General features: G+C 36.3%; 2 protein-coding genes across 2 annotated transcripts in view; one reads left to right on the top strand and one right to left on the bottom strand.

Annotated features, from left to right (window-relative positions):
* Positions 1-7,772: 7,772 nt before the first annotated feature.
* On the bottom strand, positions 7,773-16,426 carry LOC110450566. The gene is made up of 6 exons (XM_021498163.1): positions 16,200-16,426; positions 13,231-13,327; positions 12,394-12,471; positions 11,511-11,573; positions 8,777-8,933; positions 7,773-8,326 (listed from the first exon to the last, which is right to left on the bottom strand). The coding sequence occupies exons 1-6, from the start codon at positions 16,409-16,411 to the stop codon at positions 7,968-7,970; spliced, it is 966 nt and encodes a 321-aa protein (XP_021353838.1). The 5' UTR covers positions 16,412-16,426; the 3' UTR covers positions 7,773-7,967.
* A 10-nt stretch (positions 16,427-16,436) lies between these two features.
* Positions 16,437-21,599, top strand: part of LOC110450568 (BTB/POZ domain-containing protein KCTD5-like) — a 22,393-nt gene continuing 17,230 nt past the window's right edge. Inside the window, exon 1 of the mRNA XM_021498164.1 lies at positions 16,437-16,810. Within this exon, the coding sequence (XP_021353839.1) occupies positions 16,616-16,810 (195 nt within the window). The 5' untranslated portion in view covers positions 16,437-16,615. The remainder of the gene's footprint in view (positions 16,811-21,599) is intronic.

The following is a 21,599-nucleotide window of genomic DNA, read 5'->3' as shown; positions in this document are numbered from 1 at the left end:
TTATAAATAATGATATTTTTGCCATCATGTAACTAAATCAAACACTGAAAATGCTTTTAGAAGTAGTCTGCCTGACTTAATATAATAGTTACAGATAACTATTTCACATCTGATTCCATACTTCACAAATACTATATAATGCAAGAGGCCCAATGGGCCTGAATCGCACACCTGTTATTAATCTCACACTTGTAATTTTTAAAAGTGGACTAAAATACAGCTACAGGCAGAATATCAGTGTTTGATTCATAAGAACCTATCAAAATATTTAAACATATGACGCCTGTGACCTTGAATGTCGAACAAGGACATTAGGTTGAACAGAGTTTAAAGTCTTCCATCCCGGCATGCTTTTGGCAAAATATCATTACCCTGGACCTTTTGTTATACAAAACAAGTCATTTAAAGATTTAAACATGTATTGACCACTGTGACCTTGAATATGGGCGAAGGTCATTCATTTTGACAAAATTGGTAGCCCTTTATCCAAGCCTTTTTATGACCAAATATCATCACCCTTGGCCTTTGGCTAATTGAGAAGAAGTCGTTTAAAGGTTTTAAATATATTTGACCCCAGTGACCTTGAATATAAGTAAAGACAATTCATTTGAATAAACCTGGTTGCCGTTTATCCCAGCATGCTACTGGCCAAATATCATCATCCTAGATCTTTCGGTTATTGAGAAGAAGTTGTTTAAATGTTTTAAACACATTTGACCCCTGTGACCTTGAAAATAAGTAATGGTCATTCATTTGAACAAACTTAGTAACCCTTCATCCTAGCATGTTAATGGCCAAATATCATTATCCTAGGCCTCTTAGTTATTCAGAAGAAGACGTCTAAAAATTTGTTAAGACAATTGACCCCTGTGACCTTGAAAATGGCCGAAGGTCATTCATTTGAACAGACTTGATAGCTCTTCATCACAGCATGCTACTGGCCAAATATCTTAACCCTAGGCCTCTTAGTTATTCAGAAGAAGTTGTTTAAATGTTTTTAACATATTTGGCCCCTGTGACCTAGAAAGCGGGTCAAGGTCATTCATTTGTACAAACTTGGTAGCCCTTCATCCCAACCGGCTACAGGCTCAATATCAGTACCCTGGGCCTTTTGGTTATTGAAATGTCGTTTGATGATTTTACGACATTTGACCCCTGTGACTTTGAAAGTAGGTCAAGGTCATTCATTTGAACAAACTTGGGAGCCCTTCATTCCAGCATGCTACAGGCCCAATATCAGTACCTTTGGCTTTTTGGTTATTGAGAAGAAGTCGTTTGAAGATTTTGACATTTGACCCCTTTGGCCTTGAAAGTGGGTTAAGGTCATTTATTTGAATCAACCTGGTTGCCCTTAATCCCAGCATGCTACTGGCCAAATATCCTCACCCTAGACCTTTTGGTTATTGAGAAGAAGTAGTTTAAAGTAAAATATTGACGCCGGACGCGGGACGGCCGCCGTACCACGGCATAAGCTCACTTGGCCCTCCGGGCTAGGCGAGCTAAAAAAGATAATCGAAGGATTAAAATTGTGATAACCTGTTTGATTGTGTTTTTAGAAAGAAACAGTTACCGAAAGTGGACTATTGCAACTTCAGAAAATATATTTATTCAATGTTAATCATTATTATTTTTTCATATTATTCCAGACAAGTGATTGGCCAGGAGTGCATCACGTGTCCACCGATATAAACCGATATTAACGATATATCTTTTCTCGGGTTGATAAATCCAGGTATCGACCTCAGTCAATAACCTCAGGCTATAACTGAATATAGTTGTACATGTACAATTGAAACTTCGTAGTTGAAAGACTTGTATGACATAATAACACAAATTTTACATATAAAAAACTTACCTTGCATTATTTGCACAATTAGGGAAAGCATGTACTTTGAGCGAAGTTGCGGAAGGCCTGATGACATCACATTTGTCGCTGTGTGACGATATTATGTCATGTTTACTACAATGAAGCACTTAACTGCTTTCAGTTGGCATTCACAGACAATATGAATTCCAACTGGACAAAGGCAAATCCAACATGATAATGATGGCGTCAACAATCGGTCCATAGCATTTATAGCCTATATAAATGCCAACATAATTTGGTAGGGTTATATATTTACCATCATATGGTATTGCCAATATTGCTTAATAATAGACATTTCAGTCAAATGTTCTTCTTTAATGGTGCATGTCGGCATTTATATACATGCCTATTTACTGAAACTTCTGCTAATGTGACAAATTTCCAAGCACTAACGTTACTGAAGACACTGTTAGATATCCTCTATGTATAATACACTAACGATGCTGAAGACACTGATAGATATCCTCTATGTATAATAAAATAACGATACTGAGGACACTTTTAGATATCCTCTATGTATAACACACTAACGTTACTGGGGACACTGTTAGATATCCTCTACGTATAATACACTAACGTTACTGAAGACACAGTTAGATACCCTCTATGTATAATGAAATAACGATCCTGAGGCCACTGTTAGATATCCTCTATGAATAATACACTAATAACGTTACTGAAGACAATGTTAGATATCCTCTTTGTATAATACACTAACGTTACTGAGGACACTGTTAGATATCCGCTATGTATAATACACTAATAACGATACTGAGGACACTTTTAGATATCCTCTATGTATAATACACTAACGTTACTGAAGACACTGTTAGATATCCTCTTTGTATAATACACTAACGTTACTGAAGGCACTGTTAGATATCCTCTATGTATACTAAACTAACGTTACTGAGGACACTGTTAGATATCCTCAATGTATAATGAAATAACGTTACTCAGGACACTGTTAGATATCCTCTACGTATAATACACTAACGTTACTGAAGGCACTGTTAGATATCCTCTATGAATAATACACTAATAACGTTACTGAAGACAATGTTAGATATCCTCTTTGTATAATACACTAACGTTACTGAAGGCACTGTTAGATATCCTCTATGTTTAATACACTAACGATACTGAGGACACTGTTAGATATCCTCTATGTATAATACACTAACGTTACATTATTATTTTTTCATATTATTCCAGACAAGTGATTGGCCAGGAGTGCATCACGTGTCCACCGATATAAACCGATATTAACGATATATCTAACAGTGTCCTAAGTATCGTTAGTGTATAATACATAGAAAGTATCTAACAGTGTCCTCTATGTATAATACATTAACGATACTGAGGACACTCCCAGATATCCTCTATGTATACTACACTAACGCTACTGAAGACACTGTTAGAGATCCTCTTTGTATAATACACTAATAACGTTAATGTGGACACTGTTAGATATCCTCTATGTATAATACACTAATAACGTTAATGAGGACACTGTTAGATATTTTCTATGTATTATACACTAACGATACTGAAGACACTGTTAGATATCCTCTATGTATACTGCACTACATTACTGAGGACACTGTTGGATATTCTCTATGTATACTGCACTAACATTACTGAAGACACTGTTAGATATCCTCTTTGTATAATACACTAACGTTACTGAGGGCACTGTTAGATATCATCTATGTATAATACACTAACGATACTGAAGACACTGTTAGATATCCTCTTTGTATAATACACTAACGTTACTGAGGGCAATGTTAGATATCCTCTATGTATACTGCACTAACATTACTGAAGACACTGTTAGATATCCTCTATGTATAATACACTAACATTACTGAGGGCACTGTTAGATATCATCTATGTATAATACACTAACGTTACAGAAGACACTGTTAGAAATCCTCTGTGTATAATACACTAACGTTACTGAGGACACTGTTAGATATCCTCTATATATAATACTCTACCGTTACTGAGGACACTGTTAGATATCCTCTATGTATACTGCACTACATTACTGAGGACACTGTTGGATATCCTCTATATATAATTCTCTAACGTTACTGAGGACACTGTTAGATATCCTCTATGTATACTGCACTAACACTAATGAGGACACTGTTAGATATCCTGTATGTATACTGCACTAACACTAATGAGGACACTGTTAGATATCCACTATGTATAATACACTAATGTTACTGAGGACATTGTCAGATATCCCCCCTGTATACTACACTAAAGTTACTGAGGACACTGTCAGATATCCTCTATGTATGCTGCACTACATTGCTGAGGACACTGTTGGATATCCTCTATATATAATACTCTACCGTTACTGAGGACACAGTTAGATATCCTCTATGTATAATACACTAATGTTACTGAGGACATTGTCAGATATCCTCTATGTATACTACACTAACGTTACTGAGGACACTGTTAGATATCCTCTATGTATACTGCACTACATTACTGAGGACACTGTAAGATATCCTCTATGTATACTGCACTAACATAACAGAGGACACTGTAAGATATCCAATATGTTTACTGCACTACATTACTGAGGACACTGTTGGATATTCTCTATGTATAATACACTGACGTTACTGAAGACACTGTTAGATATCCTCTATGTATACTGCACTACATGACTGAGGACACTGTAAGATATCCAATATGTTTACTGCACTACATTACTGAGGACACTGTTGGATATTCTCTATGTATAATACACTGACGTTACTGAAGACACTGTTAGATATCCTCTATGTATACTGCACTACATGACTGAGGACACTGTAAGATATCCAATATGTTTACTGCACTACATTACTGAGGACACTGTTGGATATTCTCTATGTATAATACACTGACGTTACTGAAGACACTGTTAGATATCCAATATGTATACTGCACTAACACTAATGAGGACACTGTTAGATATCCACTGTTAGATATCCTCTATGTATAATACACGAACATTACTCAGGACACTGCAAGATATCCTCTATGTATAATACACTATTGTTATTGAGGACACTGTTAGATATCCTCTATGTATATTACACTAACATTACTCAGGACACTGCAAGATATCCTCTATGTATACTGCACTTATATTACTGAGGACACTGTAAGATATCCTCTATGTATACTGCACTAACATAACAGAGGACACTGTAAGATATCCAATATGTTTACTGCACTACATTACTGAGGACACTGTTGGATATTCTCTATGTATACTGCACTAAATACTGCACTAACATTACTGAGGACACTGTAAGATATCCTCTATATATAATACTCTAATGTTACTGAGGACACTGAATGTGTATATTTCCCACTGTATAAATAGCATGCTACAGAATGTGTATATTTCCCACTGTATACCATAGTTTGCTACAAAATGTGTATATTTCCCACTGTATACCATAGGATGCTACAGAATGTGTATATTTCCCACTGTATACCATAGGATGCTACAGAATGTGCATATTTCCCACTGTATACCTGAGGACATTGTCAGATATCCTCTATGTATACTACACTAACGTTACTGAGGACACTGTTGATATCCTCTATGTATAATACACTAATGTTACTGAGGACATTGTCAGATATCCCCCCTGTATACTACACTAACGTTACTGAGGACACTGTAAGATATTCTCTATGTATACTGCACTAACGTTACTGAAGACACTGTAAGATATCCAATATGTATACTGCACTACATTACTGAGGACACTGTTGGATATTCTCTATGTATACTGCACTAAATACTGCACTAACATTACTGAGGACACTGTAAGATATACAATATGTATACTGCACTAACACTAATGAGGACACTGTTAGATATCCACTATGTATACTGCACTTACGTTACTGAAGACACTGTTAGATATCCTCTATGTATACTGCACTACATGACTGAGGACACTGTAAGATATCCAATATGTTTACTGCACTACATTACTGAGGACACTGTTGGATATTCTCTATGTATACTGCACTAAATACTGCACTAACATTACTGAGGACACTGTAAGATATCCAATATGTTTACTGCACTACATTACTGAGGACACTGTTGGATATTCTCTATGTATACTGCACTAAATACTGCACTAACATTACTGAGGACACTGTTATATATCCTCTATGTATAATACACTAATAACGTTACTGAGGACACTGTAAGATATTCTCTATGTATACTGCACTAACGTTACTGAGGACACTGTTAGATATCCACTATGTATACTACACTAACGTTACTGAGGACACTGTAAGATATTCTCTATGTATACTGCACTAACGTTACTGAAGACACTGTAAGATATCCAATATGTATACTGCACTACATTACTGAGGACACTGTAAGATATCCTCTATGTATACTGCACTAACATTACTAAGGACACTGTTAGATATCCTCTACGTATAATACACTAACGTGACTGAAGACACTGTTAGATATCCTCTAAGTATACTGCACTAACATTACTGAGGACACTGTTAGATATCCTCTATGTATACTGCACTACATGACTGAGGACACTGTAAGATATCCAATATGTTTACTGCACTACATTACTGAGGACACTGTTAGATATCCTCTATGTAATGTATAATACACTAATAACGTTACTGAAGACACTGTTAGATATCCTCTATGTATACTGCACTAACATTACTAAGGACACTGTTAGATATCCTCTACGTATAATACACTAACGTTACTGAAGACACTGTTAGATATCCTCTAAGTATACTGCACTAACATTACTGAGGACACTGTTAGATATCCTCTATGTATAATACACTAATAACGTTACTGAGGACACTGTAAGATATCCACTATGTATACTACACTAACGTTACTGAAGACACTGTTAGATATCCTCTATGTATACTGCACTAACATTACTGAGGACACTGTTAGATATCCTCTACGTATAATACACTAACGTTACTGAGTACACTGTTAGATATCCTCTATGTATAATACACTATTGTTACTGAGGACACTGTTAGATATCCTCTATGTATAATACACTTACATTACTCAGGACACTCCAAGATATCCTCTATGTAGACTGCACTTATATTACTGAGGACACTGTAAGATATCCTCTATGTATAATACACTTATGTTACTGAGGATACTGTTAGATATCCTCTATATATAATACTGTAATGTTACCGAGGACACTGAATGTGTATATTTCCCACTGTATAAATAGCATGCTACAGAATGTGTATATTTCCCACTGTATACCATAGGATGCTACATAATGTGCATATTTCCCACTGTATAACATAGGATGCTACAGAATGTGTATATTTCCCACTATATAACATAGGATGCTACAGAATGTGTATATTTCCCACTATATAACATAGGATGCTACAGAATGTGAATATTTCCCACTGTATAACATAGGATGCTACAGAATGTGTATATTTCCCACTGTTTACCATAGGATGCTACAGAATGTGTATATTTCCCACTGTATGAATAGCATGCTACAGAATGTGTATATTTCCCACTGTATAACATAGGATGCTACAGAATGTGTATATTTCCTACTGTATACCATAGTTTGCTACAGAATGTGTATATTTCCCACTGTATACCATAGGATGCTACAGAATGTGCATATTTCCCACTGTATAACATAGGATGCTACAGAATGTGCATATTTCGGTCTGTATACCATAGTTTGCTACAAAATGTGTATATTTCCCACTGTATACCTACACACAGTTTAGAATGTGTATGTTTACCACTGTATTCTTAACCACTGTACATGTGTTCAGACCTTGAAATTAAAGATGAGAGATAAGAGCATAGTCACAATTTTTCCAATTTTAATCATTTCCACTACAAAGAAACTGTAAATTTGTTAGGTTTGACATAAAAAAAAGAATGTCTGATTCCTCTTTCGTAAGTTAAGATAACAACATTGATCAGTGTCATTTCTCATGTCCACTTCAAATTTAGCTTTGTCCCTTAAGCTACTTCAGCTTTTAGCATGCTTGTTTAGCTTTATGCCTTTAGTTTAGCTTCTTCAGCTAGCTTTGCTTTCTTTGCTTCTTTTAATGCTTTAGATTTTGCTTTCTGTTCCTTATTAAACGCCTTCATTTCCGCCTTTTTATCCAAATGCTCTTTCACAAATTGTTTCCTTCCCCCCCAATAGCCAGCCCAATATTTTTCTGATATTGCAGGCCACTCTGCCTCCAGTTTCTTCAGCTCTTCCTTAGAAGGCTTGTAACCAATACTTAAATACTGGTCGACCAAATCAGGTTCTCTGCCTTTTATGTATGTATTCTTAACCGTATCAGGATAGGGTAGCCTGAACCAAGGCAAACTTGTAAGGTCCATTTCAAGGGTTGGCTGGCTGACTTCTGCAAGATAGGAAAAACATTTAAACAAGACCATTTACTATATGAAACTCAGGGTATGTCAGAAAATTCTGTCTCAAACTGGGCCAGGTGAGCTAAAAACCTTTTACCAAACTTGAATATATTTTACCCCTGTGACATTGAAAGTATTACAAGATTAAAGAATTTTTAGATAATTGACACTTGTGACCTTGCATATAAGTTAAGGTCATTCGTTTGAATACGTTTAGTAGCCCTTTATACTTCTTGCAAGCAACTGGCCAAAAATCACAACCCTAGCCATTTTGGTTAATAAAAGACATATAGTCAGGATTACAGATTATGATTATATCACAGGGAAGGACAATGTCAAAGTGAGAAGAAACACTTATAGAAGATAACAAAGCTCAACTTTTGGAAAACTAGTTCTTAAGGAGTTGATGTCATTCTCTACATTCTCATTGTTATACGTACCGTCAGCTTCCTCTCCAAAGAACTCCTTGTTTAACATTGTATGTGGCCAAAATGTTGGTCTCTCTTGTGGCAAAACCATAGAATCTGGGAAGTAGGCACAATACAGCTGTTGGGTCCATTCATCTTTTGGTGGGAATGCTTTCTTGCATGCATCTACCTACAACACAAGAAAAAACTTGATTTTTTGGCATACAAAAGAAATACGAACCAACATTATTTCAGATGTCAACTGTCTATACCACAGATATCAAAACTGTCAAATAAATCCAGTTGTACAGTATGTTTTATTGCTGTCACAGTATGAACATGTAATACATAGACTTGAATATCTCAGTTTACTGATCCCTATATATATATATATATTTCAAATAAACCAATAAATAGTGCAATGAGATTGTGCATTTTTTTTACAAGAAGAAGGAATACAATACAATACATTGTTTAGTTCATATGCAGGTTATAAACCTTTTCAATTTGTCAAAATTAATTTGAGGTTTACAATTTCTATGCCTGTGTCATCAATATTCTGATTTTTTCTCTCTCTCAGAGGTGGTACAACCAAATATTTTCAGGATATTTGAAACCAGCTTTTGGCAAAGTGTTCTTGTTAAAAGCCAACGTGGCTGTCATGGCCTAATCCCTATGATCTGGTTGTTTGAGTATATGACTGTTGCAATATCTTCTAAATGTCTATTGGTAGAAGGGGTTCCATATATGTCCTGCAGTGCATGTGTCTTATAATAGTTCTGTCTTTAGGTCAACTACGGAGTTTGCTATGGGTTATAGTATACACTCCTTAATAATAATCAAATAGCAAACAAAGAGTGATACCTGTATTAAACCACGAGTCAAGTTTAGATATTTGACCATGCACTGTTCTAATGTTACGGGTATTCAGTGAACCTTACTTAATTTCTGAAATGTTACAATTAAGTCATCATTTTTTTAACCTCACTCACCAGTGTTTGATACAGACAGTTCAGATCTGCAAAATATGTCAGTGCTTAAAGGCTTTATTAGTAAATCTTGCTCATCGACATTATTCAATAAATTTTGGAAATTCAAATTATATGAAGTAAAAACAAACTTAGTCAAACACTTTCAAACACATTTTCATACTTGACTGAACATTATATAATGTTTGACCAAAATCTGTTAAAAAGAGGCCCAATGGTCCTGTATCACTCAGCTGGGAGTAATTGATGTGACATTCAAAGGTCATGTACCTGGATATACACTGAATGATAATCGAGTTGAGCATGCACTGAAGTGTGAAATATAGTGAAATTTTGTATTTATAGGTTCATATCGGAATTGATACCGATTTCATTTTATGAGGGGTCCAACAGAAAGATAATTTCAAACTCATTTAATTGGTGTCAATTATGTTAAGGTCTTTCTTTTTAATGGAACTCATAAGCCCTTCATCCCAGCACGATACTTTCCAAGTATCATCACTCTACATCTCTTGGATATCCAGAATAATATGTTTAAAAGTTCAACACATTAGACCCCCAGTGACCTTGTGAATGGGTCAAAATTAAACCATCCTTTGAACAAAATAGATAGCCCCTCAGCCCAGCGAGCTATTATTGAAAAGAAGGGATTTGAAAGGTTTCAAATAATTTGAAATTTGTTTGAAGTTGGTCAAGGCATTTAATTAAACACGTCTTGCATCCCAGTTTTCTACTGGCTAAATAACATCCACTAAGCCCATTGGTTATTCAGAAAAAAGGCTTTTAAGTAACAAGAGGACTTCTTCCTAGCTCTAGTGCGGTAAATGCAGCATTGATGTAGTTGTCTCACAATGTCCAATATGTGTATATACGACAATAATACCGGTCCGTTTTTCAGCAACATGCTGTTAGCTTTATTTATGTCAATTTTTTAACTGGACTCTCTTTCCAGTTTCCATCGTAAAATAAAGGAACAATACACGTGAACTCATCTGTTGGACCAATACAGGAACCGCTATCTTTTCAACAACAATATCTTTTGTAACAAGTTTAAATAGCTTAAATCATGGTAATTACCGAAAACACAGTCGTGTAAGTTGAGAACTTCAACAAGTCTCTGTCGATCTTTTGTTCTGAGTGAAATGACAATTCTTCTCAAAAACTCTAAATTGTTTGTTTACTGTCATAATTATCATTCGACTATTGTTTAGTTATTCATCTGATCTGTTGAACGTGCGTTTGGGCAGTTGTGTAATTAGCTTCCCTTGGGTGATCATTAATACAGATTCCACTGTATTTTACCAGTGACAAGCCCATGCCTGGTAATAAGCCAATCCCCACTTTTCCTTACTTTCTGTGCATAGGGTGGGTGCCCGGTAATATGCCCATCCCCCTTGCTTCAAGTTTGTTGGCATCAGTAAAAAGATTTTTTTTGTTTTGTTATATATCCTGCAATACATGTTAAGCTAACCAGCAGAGTACATCAGAACACTTGAAATATCAACTGGTATTATGTAACACTTATAGGAGGAAGGCATTTTCAACGCCACAATATACACATGGCTCATCAAAAATATTATTGTAGAGCAGCTAATTCAACGCCGCTGATTCATATAAGCGACACAGGTAATATCATCAGGGGAGATAAGTTTGTCACCGTACCGCTTATACACATAGCGGTGGCCACATGTAACTTTATTGGGGGAGACATAGGCACAGTACTCTGTGTAATGATAAAGCTAAAAGCTATGTTTTCAATGAATTGATTAAATACTTACCACTTTGGATAATGATTCAATAGCCTGGTTCTGCTCTTGTATAAATTCAGTCCTTTTTGTTTTCTGAAATTTCAAAATTGACATCAAACTTGTAAAGATTAAAGATTATATACATCATGTATATCTTGAAGTTCACATAATGGTTTTTAGTTAAGGTGTGCTTGTCTCCCTACATGTATGTGGATTAAACTTGCAGGGCACATCAAGGTATGTACACACTGACAAAATATTTACAACATAAGTACATTGCTTTTTCCTTGTAGCTGTTGAACTTTTTCTTCGGACACAAAAAGTTCCAAAAAGCTAAACTCAGTATAGTACTACAACATGTTTCATAACCATACATCTGAACATGTCATGTCAGAGGGTGTTCATTTTTCAACCAAGGGCTCTGCTCTCAATACTTATATGGAATATGTCATGTCAAAATCGAAAGTTTGAGGCAGATTATTGTTAGGCTGATACCTGGCTTTTGAAAATCTGAGGAGCTACACCCAAATTCAAAGCATGTCAAATTTACTGTAATGCTGTAGTGTGATTCCTCTGATCTATAACTACATCAAAAACATGACTAGTGTACTTATACCATCTGCAAGATGTTGTGTGAAGAGCCTTTGGTCTTGTCAAGACATACTCCAATTCTGATTTAAGGGTACATGTATATGCATAACACAAAATGAAGTAATCTAAATAAGATTTATTGAAAAAGTTCAATAAGTGTACATGCACACATACACACAGAAGTTAAGCCTAATTGTTGAAGGCTTAACTTTTGTGTGTATGTGTGCATGTACACTTCACATGATCATACTTAGTCATCAGTAAACCACCAAATTCCAAGGATTACAGCATACAATGCATCAACCATGTGAAACATACATACCATTTCACCAAACTCCTGGTCAATTTTTGCAACGGTGTTGCTGGTGTCAACTGGGTACGAAATTTTGGCAGATCCATACTGCAAAACAGACATTTTAGTGTTAACAAGTAACAAACTGTATATAAGTGTTAATAAGTAACATGTTAGTATCAACAAGTAACATATCAACAGTAAGTGCTAACAAGTAATGTGAATTAACAAGTATATAAATGTTCCAAATAACATAATGCTTAGGATATAAATGATGGAGCCTCAACATCTGGATTCCGTAGTTTTTATTACCGGTTAACAGGTAATATACTGGTTAACAGGTAATTTATATACCAGTTAACAGGTGATAAAACTACAGAATCAAGATGTTGATGCTCCATCATTTATATCCTTTGTATTAACATTCCGTGATGGGGCTCTATTTATATATATGTGGAATACTGCTGGGTATCCTAAAATAACCGATCTACGACAGAAGACCACCAGGACGTGGGCTCTCTCCCACTCCATTAGAAGTAACAAGAATGTTAGCAAGTGAAGATACAAGTTTTTCATCAAATGGAGAATTCCTGACATTTCACTGGTGAACATGTAATAAATATTTGTTATTGGTGAACATCAATATTCCGTCTTTGCATATTGCAGAGTTATCTTCTCTTGTGAGCAGGTATTGATTGTTATGTCATTGGTTTGTGAGAAAATTACGCCGTTTTCTCAAAAATTGATGACGTTACTCTCACAAACAAATGACGTAACAATCAATACCTTGGAATAGGAGAATATTGAATTGTAACATAATGATATGAGGAATATGACTTAGACATTCCAATAAATAGGCAATCTTACAGCCTTTTCTAAGCTGTCCACAGCAGCAGCAGGAGCACCAAGAGACTTGTAGTGTGCAAAATCTATCTTGGGTAAAGCATCTGGGAGTTGGGAGATTCTGAAAAAAGAAAGAAAATATGCTTCAAAGTAAAATGCTATGGACGATGCTAGTGACAAAATGGCTCAGTTTTTAAAGCTGTATTACAGACACTAAGATGAAATCATGCGAGAATAAAAGCATTTTTTTTCTTGGGTGAGGGTAGTTGGTACATATATGTGAACTTACACCAGCTCACTGAATAAATTATATTGCAATTGCATAGAATGACAGATCATTGCCCCTGTACAATGTTATTTTTGAGAAAAAATATGTTGTGCTTGCTTCTATTATCATTTAAATTCTTTTATTTTTATTTATAGTGTGACAATGACTTATTTATGTAAATAGATCCCAGTCTGTTGAATTCTATTGAGAATATGTCAGAGACATATTAGGAAAATATGTCAGAGACATATTAGGAACATTCACAGGTTGCACTGGTACTCCAATGGGAAAGAAAATCCTTTCACTTGGACAAATTTGTCTACACATGAAGGTAAGGATACATTTTACTGTCAATCACAAATGTATTCACCATATCAGCATAATAATGATGGTTTACTAATGTAAAAGTAGATAACTATGACAATACTATTTATAATTGACTATTGCAGGACAAGAAAGATATTTTTGAAATGGGCCAGTGGATCAGTGGATCTTAAAATGCACTTGCCCAAAGTAGAAACTTCTTTGATAAACAGAGACTTGGTAAAAAAAAAAAATTCTAAAAATCAACACAAGACTAGTAGTAAGAAAGACGGTTGCCCATGGGTTACAAAGGAACTGAAAAGTCTTATCCGCAAAAGGGACAGAGGGTATAAAAGAAAGAAAAAATCAGGATGTGAGGAAGATAAGCTCAAATATAATGATCTTAAGCAGGAAACACAAAGACAACTATGAAGAGCATACTGGAAATATGTAGAGGATATAGTAACACCACAGACTACAGAGCAGAGTGAAAACAACATGTATGGATGTAAGAAAAGATTGTGGATGTACATCAAACACAAACCCTCGGACGGAAACAACATACCACCTCTAAAAGATGTAGGACTGCTCCACCCAAACTCGGTCGACAAAGCCAACATTCTTAACAACCAATTTTTAAAGCGTTCTTTTCTGGAACAACACTCAATCAAACTGAATTTGACATACACATAACCGAAAATGGAGTCTATAAACTTCTGCATAACCTGAAGGTAAACAAAGCTGCTGGACCAGATCATTTAACACCAATAATCTTGAAGGAACTTGCCGCAGACATAGCACCAATACTTACCATCATATTCAACAGCTCATACAACACAGGGGAAGTATGATCTATATAGCGTACTGTTAGTATGCCCGATCTTTAAGAAAGGAAAGAAATTTGAGTCCATCAATTATAGACCAGTATCAACGACATGTGTAGTATGTAAGATCATGGAACACATAGTAATTAGTCACATCATGAAGCATGCTGATTGCAACAGTATATTATACAACCTGCAACATGGATTAAGGGCTATCCTGCGACACTCAACTGGCGGAGTTCATAGATGACATTACCAGAAACATTGATGAAGGTAAACAGACTGTTTGATTATGGACTTTAGTAAAGCCTTTGACAAGGTCAGCCAGTCTCTTGACACATAAGTTACATCACTATGGAATCAAAGGCAAGACAAATAGATGGATAGAGCTTCTTGGGAAACAGGCTGTATTAGTGGAAGGAGAAACATCTCGCTTTGTAGAAGTTGAGTCTAGAGTCTTTCAAGACTTGGTTCTTGGTCCCAGCATGTTCCTTTATTATATAAATGACCTTCCGGAGAATATAAGATCCAAAGTTCCCCTATTTGCAGACGATACTATCATGTACCCCAGGGAGATGGTGAACATCTCCAGGAAGATCTTGACAGTCAAGCTCAATGGGAAACCACCTGGATGATGAATTTCCATCCTGACAAGTGTAACGTCATTACTACCTCCAAGAAAAGGAATACCATCAAGAGAGAATATAAACTTCATTCACATACTCTAGAGCAAGTAACATCTACCAAGTACCTGGGTGTCACAATTACAACAGACCTGAAATGGAACCTACACATCTCTTATATGTGTAAAAAGGCTAATTACGCCATCAGCTTTCTGAAGAGGAACCTTAACATCAGCAAACCCAACATTAGAGATGGTACAACGACGGGCCGCCTGATACACCAAAAAACACTGTGTGTATCACAGTCCAACATCTGTCACAGAAATTATGAAAGACCTGGAATGGGAATCACTTGAGGAAAGAGGGGGAAACGCGAGGCTAGGGCTACTTTATAAGGTCAGCAATAACCAAGTCAAGATTGATGCCACAGGGAAACTCCTACCTCCAACACGTCATAGCAGAAATATGCACGCTAAATCCTTCAAAAGTCCATCATGCAACACCAAGTTAAGGAAGGAGTCTTTCTACCCAAGATTCAAGAACCATCCGTGATTGGAATGTGCTAACCGCTAGCACTGTAGACGCTGAGTCTTGAATCCTTCAAACTGTTTTTATCAAGTTTTTAACTCTGCACCTTAACTTAGCGCATCGCACAGCAAGTGACAGAATGATCAACTGATTGATGGTGGCCACCAAGTGGTAGAAGAAGTAAAAGTCTTCAGCAAAAATGATCTGGAATAAGATGACCTTGAACCCTATCTGACAAACAATTTTCGAAAATATTGGGACAGGTTTTTTTAACCAAAATTAAAAGCATTTGTCATTGAACCTCCTCGGAACAATTGATTTTAAAGTTGTGGACAACAGACTGCAACAATTAGCCGACTTCAAACAACACCGATTAACCAACCTGTCGGAAGAAAGGGGGGGGGGTTCAGATAACAGTTTGAAGCCTCTCCTTTGTTCGACACTTACTTTCCTGAATAAGTAGCGGACAAATTCTTGAATTTCTTGAAATATGGCAAGTTGGCATCTGACACTCTTTCGCCAAACGCCTTCCAGTTGACGGCGGACTTCGCCAATCTTCTGCTCGTCATGATGGCGGTATCAAGGGCACAGTCGGTCCGATCGAGCCAGTGGCGTGTATTGAACGAGTTATTTGGGTCCCCGTCAAAAATCTTGGTCATTCATATGTTTGAAATGTCAGGACTTTGGAGAAGCGCTTTATAAACCCAGATAAGATTTTAATTCATCAGTTGTGAGAGGACAGAATATCAGAATAACTAAATGACATTTCGTCACCGTAATAATCATATTTCAGGGACAGCGTCCTGATCTTGCACATCCGTAAGGATAGCACAAGGCTCTTACGTGGCATTTGCACATTTGAAATGGCAACAGAACCGAAAAAGGAGAGTGTCAATAATGTACCAGAATGCTCAACATCCACAAGTAGAAAAAGTCAATGGGTAAAATTAAACGTGGGAGGAACTGTTTTTATGACAACAAGGACAACCCTTTGTAGAGACCCAAAGTCTTTCCTATACAGACTTGTCCAAGACGAACCTGATCTCAACACGGATAAGGTAATATGATCCATGTAATACAGTTTGTTTATGGGTTTGCGATGATGTCATGCATCCCAGTGTCATTTTCTAATCAAGCTCCGGACGCTGAATCGTCGGGTAAAATTAATGTCGGAATACCAAGTCCTTCACATCCAGCAAAGCCTACGTCATCAGAATTGTGTTGATGGCCCCGAGGAAATTTCTTTGGATTTTATGGGCCTGTACCCAGATCTAGAATAGCACACGTCCTTGCTTAATACAATTTAATGCATTCAATTGTAATTTGTTTTGGAATAAAAAAATATAATGAACATATCGTGCATATCAATGCTTATGTCTTGTCCATTTCATCTAGTCTTCAAATCATAAAAACTAACAAAAAAAAGCTGCAGTAAGTGTTAAAGTAGTCCGAATTATTCTGACGTTTTATCGACTTTTTTATATCGTTCTGTCGTCGATTAACGTCAGAACTCCGGTCCACTATCATCTGCAGGAAATAAGTGACCCGTGCCAGGATCGCTCTTCAAACTGATATTTTAGAAACAAATCGTCACTTTCACACACATGTCGCACATGGATTGAAAGTCGACGACAGACCAATATAAAAAAAGTCGACAAAACGTCAGAATAATTCGGACTAGTGGTTAAGTTGCGTTTCTTAAGGGTTCCGAGTTGTTTCGCCCGAGATCCTGTTTATCCTAGGTTGCTTTGCCGTGAAACCAAAAATGTTAGGGCGAAACATTGTTTGGTGTTTTCTTTCAATTTTAGTTGTTTTAAGGTGGCTCCACACATCATCATCAGCGTCCATTTTCGGATGTACTTCCGGAAAAAGTACAGCTTGGACTCAATTATCTTGATCGAGATGTGCATGTACACTGTGTCGTCATTTCCGTATTGCGTATCGGGCATTCAGTATCGTAGTGCAAATTTTAGTAACACCTGGGCCGTTTTCTTTTAAACGGTCAAACCGATCGGACCACTGTTGTTCGTTTTTTAAAGAAGGTCGGACCTAGTAATCTGATGCTGCTTTCAGGTGAGCCTTGAGAAAGCCTTGCAAGGCCTGCATACACATTTGCAGGTCCGCCAGGATTTATGCCCGAAATTGTTACATTTATAAACGGTCAAACCGGTTGCTCCGCATAAACGAACAGGCCCCTGGTAAACAATAGTACACGTGCGTGCCGATGATATGTCAACACCCGATATCGAGATTTTACCGGGAATTGTATAATAACACGTACTTCAGGAATAAAGCTTTCCAATTCATAGACATAAACAGACTCACGGGAAGACAGTGACATGAGACCAGACGACCTCAAGAAGGTCATATAGGAAACACATGGAATGCGGACGTACCAACCTCATATGTGCATATCACGTGCTTACACGAGTTCATAAGCTGAGGGAGTTTCGCTCTGTCGATTAAATCGTGTTTACAAATGTAGTCTACTTACTCTGTGAAAATAATGTTTTGTAAAATATCAAGATACCTATGAAATGCATGTGTGAGGGCACGTGAGAACGGCATACCATGCGATAGCCTCTGGTCACATATGTACCTGACATGTAATTATAAATATACCGTGAGTTAGCGGACTGTGGAATGATGTCCAAAGTGTACATGACTGAGGGTAATTTGGTTCCATTAAAGAACAATAAATTGATAATTTTGATATCATATTTTTGATTTATTTCCATCATTTTTGTTATATGTAAACAGAGACAACTGTCATTGTGTAAATGTCACCCCTCTGCAAAAAGTTCCGATTTTTTTCAAGGAAGATAACTCTCACCCGGATCGAAGTGATTGTAAAATGTAAAATAAATTAATTATAAAGCCATTGTGTATATTTTGTTCAATTTCCCATTCTATATGTATAGATCTTTGTGTCCTGTTTGCTTTTAGCTTGTAGATAATCACTTTTATCCGTACAAATTCAATAAAAAATACTTTGTGTAACATGTGTTACATATTTTGCAATAAATAAAATATTTGTAGGGTTAATTAGAAATGCTTCTTTTCATTTTATTATTGTTGTTATTGTTCCGAACAATGTCACACACAAAAAAAAAACGGAAAATATTAAAATTGACGAAAATTCAACTTTTTGGTATTTTTTTCCAAAAAAGTCCCCAAACTATCGGAATGTTTAGATTTTCATAAAATCAACTCTACATAGTTGCATAACCATTATTTGAAAGTTTCAACGAATTTGGCTGGTTAATTACGAAAGTGTGGAGCCACCTTAAGTCACAAATTAAGTCTTCCATATCATTAAAATCAATTTCACAAAAAAAATTGTTGGTCTTGTTTTTAACCGAGTGTGACAAACGGCAGCTGTGAAAAGCTGACTCCGCTATCACATATACTCTAAATGAAATATACCTAACACTAATGTAGAAAGTCATCAATAAGTTTAGTTGATATATTTAAATATTAATTATTATGTTAGAGTATAAATTTAAAAAAATACATTTAGGGCAACCTATAGCTAGGACGAACAGAATTTAGGTCGAAACAACCCTTAGCGCAAACGGGATTTGGGGTGAAACAACCCTTAGCGCGAACAGGATTTGGGGTGAAACAACCCTTAGCAGGAACAGGATTCGGGGTGAAACAACCCTTAGCGCGAACAGGATTTAGGGTGAAACAACCCTTAGCGCAAACAGGATTTAGGTCGAAACAACCCTTAGTGCGAACGGGATTTAGGTCGAAACATTCCTTAGTGCGAACAGGATTTAGGGTGAAACAACCCTTAGCGCGAACGGGATTTAGGGTGAAACAACCCTTAGCGTGAACAGGATTTAGGGTGAAACAACCCTTAGCCTGAACAGGATTTAGGGTGAAACAACAGGATTTAGGTCAAAACAACCCTTAGCGCGAACAGGATTTAGGGAGAAACAACCATTAGCGCGAACAGGATTTAGGGTGAAACAACCTGTTACCTTATTAACATTATAAATCAAAGCTGATTATAATTATACAACTATCATTTTGAAAGTCATTTTGTCCGTAATTAAACAAGCCCATTCCTTTTCCTTACATTGGAAATAATGAAATTTACTTAATTGTATCAAGTGACCTATTGCTATCCGTCTTCGTCCGTCGTCCGCTAACATTTTACATTTTCAACTTACGCTGAAATACTGGCAAAGGGATTTCATTAATATTTCATGGGAAGGTTACTGACATCTCCCTGACCAAGTGCTGTTATTTTTCAGGTTGATCAGAAATCCAATATGGCCGCACCGGCAGCCATTTTGAAAAACTATTTCAAACTTAAAGTCAAGTTCTGCTGGGTCGATTGAACTAAAACTTAATAGGAATGATCAACTCAAGGTCCTGACAAAGTGTTGTTATTTTTCGGGTCAATCAGAAATCCAATATGGCCGCCAAGGCCGGCATTTTGAAAAACTATTTCAAACTTTAAGTCAAGTTCTGCTGGGTCGATTGTACTAAAACTTAATAGGAATGATCAACTCAAGGTCCTGACAAAGTGTTGATATTTTTCGGGTCAATCAGAAATCCAATATGGCCGCCAAGGCCGGCATTTTGAAAAACTATTTCAAACTTTAAGTCAAGTTCTGCTGGGTCGATTGTACTAAAACTTAATAGGAATGATCAACTCAAGGTCCTGACAAAGTGTTGATATTTTTCGGGTCAATCAGAAATCCAATATGGCCGCCAAGGCCGGCATTTTGAAAAACTATTTCAAACTTTAAGTCAAGTTCTGCTGGGTCGATTGTACTAAAACTTAATAGGAATGATCAACTCAAGGTCCTGACAAAGTGTTGATATTTTTCGGGTCAATCAGAAATCCAATATGGCCGCCAAGGCCGGCATTTTGAAAAACTATTTCAAACTTAAAGTCAAGTTCTGCTAGGCCGATTGAACTGAAACTTTGTAGGAATGATCGACTAATGGTCCTGACAAAGTGTTGTTATTTTTCAGGTCAATCAGAAATCCAATATGGCTGCCACAGCTGCCATTTTGAAAAACTATTTCAGACTTAAAAACAAGTTCTAATTGGCCGATTTAACTGAAACTCTGTCTAGGAATAATCGACTCATGGTCCTGACAAACTTAAGTTAACGTTACGTTAACTATTTTTTACTCAAATTGGTACATATTTCAACAACAAAAATAAATACTGTAGGTCTCAGGTGACCGTTAAGGCCCATGTGCCTCTTGTTTTATTTAAAACATGAATTACGCTGAATTCACAGGAAAAATAATTATCAATATTGCATCACCGAGGCTACTTTTGGTTTGGATTTTTGTTTGTTTTATTTTTAGATTGAAGGCACGGAATTAGACCATATAAGCTCACAATTAAAGGCAAATAATATGCTAAAATGAAAACTTCAACCTATATTTTTTTCCTGTGTCAAGAAAATGAGATCAAGTCCGACTTCACTTTCTTTTGAAAAGAATGTTAAAAGTTCTGGTGGGAATTTTCAGCAATTTAATTTAAGTCATATTTTCTTATAATTACAGCCAATAATCTGAAAGTATTACAAAAAATATCACATTATGGATTAAATTACAAACAAGATGTGTAACAAAATTTTACTTTTACAGAGTACTCCTTTAACATCATGTTGAATAGTATTGCACTTCAAAAAATATTAAATACTGAATGATTTTAATGGAGGACCCACCCGTAACGGTTGGAAGCCAAGAAAGTATGGCCACTGTTTAAAACAAAAATGGCTACTGAACTTCACACATGGCTACGTTTTTGGCTTATGATTTTTAGCCCACCATCATCTGATGGTGGGCTAGCTATTCAAATCACCCTGCGTC

Source organism: Mizuhopecten yessoensis, unplaced genomic scaffold, assembly GCF_002113885.1.
Source record: "Mizuhopecten yessoensis strain PY_sf001 unplaced genomic scaffold, ASM211388v2 scaffold5325, whole genome shotgun sequence".
NCBI lineage: Eukaryota > Metazoa > Mollusca > Bivalvia > Pectinida > Pectinidae > Mizuhopecten > Mizuhopecten yessoensis.
Note: the sequence above shows the minus strand (reverse complement) of the source record. Positions and strands in the feature narration are given on the sequence as shown.